At 47.7% G+C, this 7,500-nt stretch overlaps 1 protein-coding gene across 2 annotated transcripts in view; it reads left to right on the forward strand.

Annotated features, from left to right (window-relative positions):
* The window catches only part of cped1 (cadherin-like and PC-esterase domain containing 1), a 20,651-nt gene that overhangs the window by 8,800 nt on the left and 4,351 nt on the right, over nt 1-7,500 (forward strand). Inside the window, exons 11-18 of one of the 2 annotated variants that reach the window (XM_023397481.2) lie at nt 482-609; nt 811-884; nt 1,018-1,204; nt 1,273-1,441; nt 6,610-6,709; nt 6,793-6,929; nt 7,077-7,297; nt 7,377-7,478. In XM_023397481.2, the coding sequence (XP_023253249.1) occupies nt 482-609; nt 811-884; nt 1,018-1,204; nt 1,273-1,441; nt 6,610-6,709; nt 6,793-6,929; nt 7,077-7,297; nt 7,377-7,478 (1,118 nt within the window). The remainder of the gene's footprint in view (nt 1-481; nt 610-810; nt 885-1,017; nt 1,205-1,272; nt 1,442-6,609; nt 6,710-6,792; nt 6,930-7,076; nt 7,298-7,376; nt 7,479-7,500) is intronic. The other variant, XM_023397482.2, reaches the window with a different exon arrangement.

Raw genomic sequence — 7,500 nt, forward strand, 5'->3', positions numbered from 1 at the left:
AAATAGCAAGAGGCAAAACACTACGGTAAAAGTATAAACACCCATAGCTGCACTTGCTTAAAGTGTCGGTGTAATACGAGAAGAAATCACACTAAGTAGTAAAAGAAAAAAAAATCACACTAAAGAGTAAAAAAGAGTAAAAGAGTACAGAGCTGCTGTGGCAGGCTGCCACTCATGCGGCGCCATATTATTATATTATATATATATATATATTATTATTAATATATATTATTATATATTATTATGTGTTATTAATGTATATTATTAATGTATATTATTATCATATATATTATGATGTTGTCAGTGTATCTGCACTGACACAACAAATACACCTCAGCACCTGAAGGTGGAGCTGCTGCACCATCACGCCCCCACCCCCTTAAAACTCAGCACATCCCTGAAACTCATACAAATGTTTTGAACTACACCTGGAGAGGAGCTGAAGTCACCTGGTCTGATGCTATTTATTGTTTCTCTGCAGCTGTATCCCAGCCCCTCCTCCTCCTGCTCCTCCTCCTCCTCCTCCTCCTCCTCCTCCTCTCTGAGCGTTTCTGACCTCCTAATCAGGATGAGCCGTTACTACGAGCTCCAGAGGAACTCCAGCTTCAGGTGAGGATGATGAGGAGAAACCCAAACCAGCTGCTTCTGTCACATCTGGAGAGCAACATCTGTAACAGTGCTTTATTTATGAAATGTTCAGAGCAGAACAACATCCCATGATTCATTGCTCCAGCAGTCTGTGAGTCATTCTACAAACAGGAAGTAAACCTGTTATTGTGAAGAAACTAACAAACCTCATGTTTCTGACAGAAGTGATGGGACGGGAGCTTTGACCAATCAGGAGTCAGCGGCGTACTCGTCACAGGGCGGAGCCGAAGATAAAGGTGAGACACTGGCTTCATCTGTGTGATACAGTATCCATGACGACAGCAGTTATTCCTGCATCATGTCAGACTGTCATACACCCTGTACCTGCCATCCAGCCTTATGATTGGTTGATTTCTCTGTGTGGGTCAGGTCCCTGTGTGGACCCCCGCCTCAGACAGATCTACACCGACCCCCCCCTCACCCTGACTCCCCCCTTCAGCCCGTGGGTGAAGGAGTACCGTGCTGAGGTGACCTTTGACACGGTGACGGTTCGAATTCGGCCAGAGCCCGTCAGCTCAGTCTGCCGGGTCCACCTGGACGAGCACCGAGGACCCAGGTGAGATCAGGACCTGACCCCCGACCCCGGGTCCCCCCTCACAGATGATTGAAGTTTCTTGTCCACAGGATGGCAAACTACCCAGTCGGCCTCGGCGACAGCAGGATCAGCATCCTGGTGACGGACGACGCCGAGCCGCAGCCCATCGTCATGACGATCTACACAGTCCACATGTACCGCGAGAGCCGACCAAGTCTGCCCATGTTTGGAGATCATGTGATGTGCAGCTTCGTGCAGGTAGGTCAGCTGCTTTCCTATTGGCTGCTGGGCTGTGGGGAGGATGTGATGTCATCATGACGAGATAAAAAACATGGAGACGACTCACTGTGCTCACTGTACAACACACGGCCCAGACCCAGATCAGTCTACAGACCCAAACCCAGACCAGTCTACAGACCCAAACCCAGACCCAGACCAGTCCATAGACCCAGACCCAGGATAGAGTCGGAGCCAGTTTTTTCCAGAATGGCTGAAGATTCTCTCACGGTAGAATCTGTGTTTGTGTTTGAAATCCAAACATCAGAATAAATCTTTCTCTGCTCGACTGCAGACGACAGAGACTCTCAGAAACGTGTCACTGAATTTTTCAGTTCCTGTCTCATGTGTCTCATAAAGAAATCTGGTCCAGATTTCTGTCCTTGATTCTGTGTCTGGACTCTCGTCTGCTTCAGATCAGAGACTGTAAACAACATGTTGAACCGAAATCAAAGGATTTCAGTGAAACTGCTTCGATCGCTGGAGACAGAATAAATCCAGCTCGGTGAAGCTTGTTGGTTCCAGAGCTTTTGACCATGTGACGGTGGCTTCATCAGCTCAGTGGAGAGAGACCTGATCTCTGTTCAGGTAAAATAAATTATGTTTCTCTCTCAGCCTCCTCCCTCACCCGTCCTCTTTGATCCACCTGTAGGGCTCAATTAAAGCAAGACACATGAAGAGAGTAGGTGTTCACTCCTCCCTCTGGGGGGTCAGTGGGCCCCTGCTCGGGCCCCTGCTCGGGCCCCTGGAGAACAGAGAGGCTATTGATGCGGTGTGGGGTCTGCTCTTTGAAGCTGTGTCATGTGAAGATAAAACGAGAGCTGCTGCTGCTTGTGGAGGACAGGTACACAACAGGTGTTCATTAACCGCAGGTGATAACCCACTCTCAGTCCCCCCCGACTGACACCCCCTCCTGGGTCATGTGGGTCACAGCTGCAGGTCCACAGGTTTCTGTCCTGAGCTTAGCTGCTTCATGTTCATGTGCCCTGGTTTAAATCTGTCTAAATCAGTTCATCCAACAAACATCAGACCAGAAAAACAGATCACAGAACAAAAGATCACAGAACAACAGACCACAGAACAACAGACCAGAACAACAGACCACAGAACAACAGACCAGAACAACAGATCACAGAACAACAACTCAGAACAACAACTCAGAACAACAGATGAGAACAACAGACCAGAACAACAGACCACAGAACAACAGATCACAGAACAACAGACCACAGAACAACAGATGAGAACAACAAATAACAGAACAGACCAGAACAACAGATCACAGAACAACATATCAGAACAACAGACCACAGAACAACAGACCAGAACAACAGACCACAGAACAACAGACCAGAACAACAGATCACAGAACAACAACTCAGAACAACAACTCAGAACAACAGATGAGAACAACAGACCAGAACAACAGACCACAGAACAACAGATCACAGAACAACAGACCACAGAACAACAGATGAGAACAACAAATAACAGAACAGACCAGAACAACAGATCACAGAACAACATATCAGAACAACAGACCACAGAACAACAGACCAGAACAACAGACCACAGAACAACAGACCAGAACAACAGATCACAGAACAACAACTCAGAACAACAACTCAGAACAACAGATGAGAACAACAGACCAGAACAACAGACCACAGAACAACAGATCACAGAACAACAGACCACAGAACAACAGATGAGAACAACAAATAACAGAACAGACCAGAACAACAGATCACAGAACAACATATCAGAACAACAGACCACAGAACAACAGACCAGAACAACAGACCACAGAACAACAGACCAGAACAACAGATCACAGAACAACATATCAGAACAAAAGACCAGAACAACAGACCAGAACAACAGACCACAGAACAACAGACCACAGAACAACAGATCACAGAACAACAGACCACAGAACAACAGACCACAGAACAACAGTGTTTATACACTTTGTATAACCCTTAAAAACCCTTTGAGACCCCAGTGCAGTTTCCTGGTACCCTGGTCCAGAACCAAAGCTTAGGACCAGCGTGGGGTTCTTGTGTCTCTGTGTGATCTGTTTTCTGCCAATGATCAGCTGGTGGTCGATGTTTATTCATCAGCACCAAAACGTCAAAAACACTTCAGTTCTTCAAGGGTGAAAAACTTGATCAGTGTTTGGTGACTGATGTTTCCATGGTAACACAGTGTGTGTTTAACGGGTGTGGGTTCCATGACAACCACACAGAGTCCACATCAAGGATCAGACCTTAATGGTGTTTATTATGACAGCATTGTAGTGTGAAGTAACAGTTTAGAGTTTTTACAGTGTAACAATGAAGCTGCAGTGAGGATGAGGATCTGCTCTTCATCTTGGTCTCTGTGACACTCTGCAGCTACACACAAACTACACACTGTCCAAGTCCTGAACCCTGAGAGACCTCACAGACCAGCTCTGCTGTGTGTGTTAGCTTCTGGTGGCTAGCATTAGCAGACTTCAGGGACTGTATTCACTACTGAGCTGAACCTGATATTCTACAGCCTGGTCCTGGTTTTGGTTCTGGTTCTCTACCTGGGTTGATGGTAAGCACTGTTCTGTAATAATATCTGGGTGAAGCAGTCCAGATCAGAGACCAGGACAGACCAGGGGCTTCACTTCAAACCGCAGCGTTCATACAGTCCAGTCCGGCTGTGTCTCTCAGAGTCTCTGTACAGGTGTTCATCCTCCTGTCAGGTTCGGCTTTATGGTCCAGATGTTTGTGAGGGAAGTGTTCGATGCCTCTTTCAGGACCCGGGCTGAGTGAATGTGGTCCCCGGACTATCGGCCTGAGCCTCTGAGTCCTGATCTGATCTCTGCTGATGATCCAGATGCACCAGGTCCAGGATCTCAGGTCCACTGCAGAGGCTCTCGTCAGTTGTGAAATCTAGTTGTATAAACCGGGGTCCAGCTGGAGGACTTCCTCATCTGAGGAGGTTTGTTGTGTAACAGCCGTGAGGCCTGAACCTGAACAGACTGGAGTCACCGAACCAGGACCTGGACCAGGATTTAGACTCTGATGTCTGACAGACAGAGCTGTTGAATCTGAAGTGACACTGTCCTCACCTGTCTGAGACCAACACCTGGACAGGTGCATGAACACAGAGCTGAAGTCAGTGATGTCAGACAAGAAACTGAATGTTCAGGTAATGAGCTTTTATTTTGACAGCAACATCCTCTGTGTCACCTGACAAAAACCTGTGTGTGTGTGTGTGTGTGAGAATCCTGTGTGCAGGTCTGAGATCAGATCAGGACTCTCCTTCTGTCAGGAAAAATAAAAGTGAACCAGAATCCAGTTCCCTGGTCTGTTTGAACCAGGTCTGTGTTCAGACCGTTTCAGACTCAGGTGTTGTCCTGCTGTTACAGTCAAACATGAATGCACCCCCCACCCCCGACAACTGGACTGACTGAGAACCCAGACAGACAGAGAGGAGGAGGGAGGAGACACGTGTTGTGAAAGTGAAGCTTCATTCCTCAGTTAAACAGAACACAATGTGTTGGCAGAGACTCTATGACCTTTGACCTCGTGTCTCCAACAGATTCAAGCCTGCAGATGTTCCTGACAGACGACACAAAGCTTCATTAAAATCAGTTACATGACACACATCAGGCTGATGGACGCTGTCCTTGGACAGGAGGTCTCAGAGCAGAGGACATGACGAGACACCTTAGTCCACAGACCTGATGTGATGTCGCTGTGATTGCCGACTCTGGTCCGTCTTCTGGTCTCGGTTTGCTCGTGGTTTCAGGTCTCTGAGGACGTCCCTCAGTCCGTTTCCCAAAAAGGCAGCAGCAACAGTTGATATGATCTGATGACTGTGCTGATCTGGATTATGGGCCTGGTTTACTCAGAGTCGGATCAGATCAGGTCTGAGATCAGTGGAGCTCTTTGATCTCATGAGAGGATTATGTCTGTTCAAACAGATTTCTCTAATCTGTTGGTTCCTACTTATTAGACTTTGTGTAAAATCATCTTTCGTGTTCTAATCACAGAGAGGATCAAATCTGAACAGTTCTGAACAACAGTTTTAATATATTTTCATACAATTAATTTCAACTTTTCAACTTTTTTATTTTCTTTCTTTCTTATTCTTATAATATTTCATTTTCCACATTTTAATAAATCCAGAACAGATTCTAAAAAACCTGAACATGAACATTTAAAGTGAGAGGTTGTGTCCTCTGGTGGTCCTGGTAGACCAGGTCCAGGTGTGTTCTGGTCTTATCTGGACTCAGCAGCATGATGTTTTCACTGTGTCGAGTGTGTTGGTGTGTGATGCATTGTGGGACGTGGGATGGTAGAACCTGATGACTGCAGGTCACCTCAGTAGAAGCGGAGCGTTGTACGTGGCAGCGGCTCAGTCGCTCAGAGGATGAAAGGTGTCGGTGTGTTTGGAGTTTGTGGCTGATCTCAGACCAGCCTTCGTCTGTTTGACGTTTACACTGAGCTCAGGTACGAACAAGAAAATCCCTGTTAAGTTTTCTTGTCGCACTTTGTTGTGAGCTGCGACGCCGTGGTGAGGAATGTGACACCGCCGCCACGAAACCTGCAGCAGAGGGAGAGGTGTGTTATTGTGTGTGTGTGTGTGTGTGTGTGTGTGTGTGTGTGTGTGTGTGTGTGTGTGTGTATGCGTGTGTCCACATATTACTCATGTTGTGGGGACACAGTCACATTATGGAGACAAAACAAAGTCCCCATTAAATCTTTAGGTTGACCTTCATTTAGTTTAGGTTAAGGTTAGTTTATGTTAACTTTAGTTAGGGTTGAGGTTTAGGGTTACACAACTAGTAGTTATGGTTAAGGTTAAAGTAACTCCAGGAAATAAATGTAAGTAAATGTAAAGTCTTCTGAAGTCATGGAGAGTGTGTGTGTGTGTGTGTGTGTGTGTGTGTGTGTGTGTGTGTGTGTGTGTGTGTGTGTGTGTGTGTTGGTACAGCGTGTTTGATGGCGGTGTCTCTGAACTGAGGGCCAGACGTGGCGGCTCTCACAGGGCCTCTGAGCTGGTCCAGTTTATTTGACCTTGACCTCTGACCACGAGACTACGACTGTGACACAAAGAGAAGAAGAAGAAGAACTGAGACTGATGACAGGTTCTCTGTGTTCTGGTTTCAGGACTGCGGTCTGCTGGTTCGGCCCGGTCGGTCCTGTGGTCTCCAGCCCTTCATCAGGTATCGGAGTCCACTTCAGACCTGCAGCTCAGGACACGCACCAGGTCTGATGTCACTTCTTGTCCCCGGTATCAGATCTGTTCAATCTATTATCTCTGAGAGTTTACACCTGTCTCACCTGTCTCAGGTCGGTGGGTGGTTCCGTGTCTGAGCTGTTCTGACAACAGGACTTGTGATTGGAGGGAGGTTGCCTGGCAGCCAGACGGCTGTTCTCACCTTTTAGTGGACCGCTCCCTGCTGCAGGACTGTATGATGGACAGGAAGGTGAGGTCATGTGATCACAGGTGAGGTCTCTGATGAAAGACCTGAACCTGGTCCCTACAGTGAAACTGTTTTCAGACCAGGTCCAGTATGTGGACAGGTGTCCTGATGGTGGAGGTGACTCACCTGTCCATTGCCCCTCCCCCTCAGGTGTTGTTTATCGGTGACTCGACCAATCGTGGGATGATGTTCTTCCTGATGGAGCGAGTCAACTCGAGTCTGGAGGACTGGGGCAAAGCTCACGACACACTGGTCTACAGGAACCTGAACAGGGGGCAGAGCCTGGTCAGCTACTCGTACTACCCTCAGTTCTGGTTGGAGAAGAAGAAGAGGCCGACGTTCAGGCAGGCGCTGCTGCAGCTGCTCCACAGGTGACAGGAAGTGTGGGGGGGGGGGGTACCAATACAGATCCTTATGTTCTGTCTTTGCTGACGACCTCTGTCCCTGAAGGTCTCGACCTCTGGTGAACTCTGACCTGACGGTGCTGGTGGTGGGAGGAGTCCAGTGGCTCAACACTGATCACCTGAGGACAGTCAGAGAGGTGCTGGACAGGTAAGACAAGATGATGAGGTCA

The sequence above is a fragment of the Seriola lalandi genome, unplaced genomic scaffold (genome assembly GCF_002814215.2).
Source record: "Seriola lalandi dorsalis isolate HSWRI2012SDOR001 ecotype SW California unplaced genomic scaffold, Sedor1 jcf7180002055008, whole genome shotgun sequence".
NCBI lineage: Eukaryota > Metazoa > Chordata > Actinopteri > Carangiformes > Carangidae > Seriola > Seriola lalandi.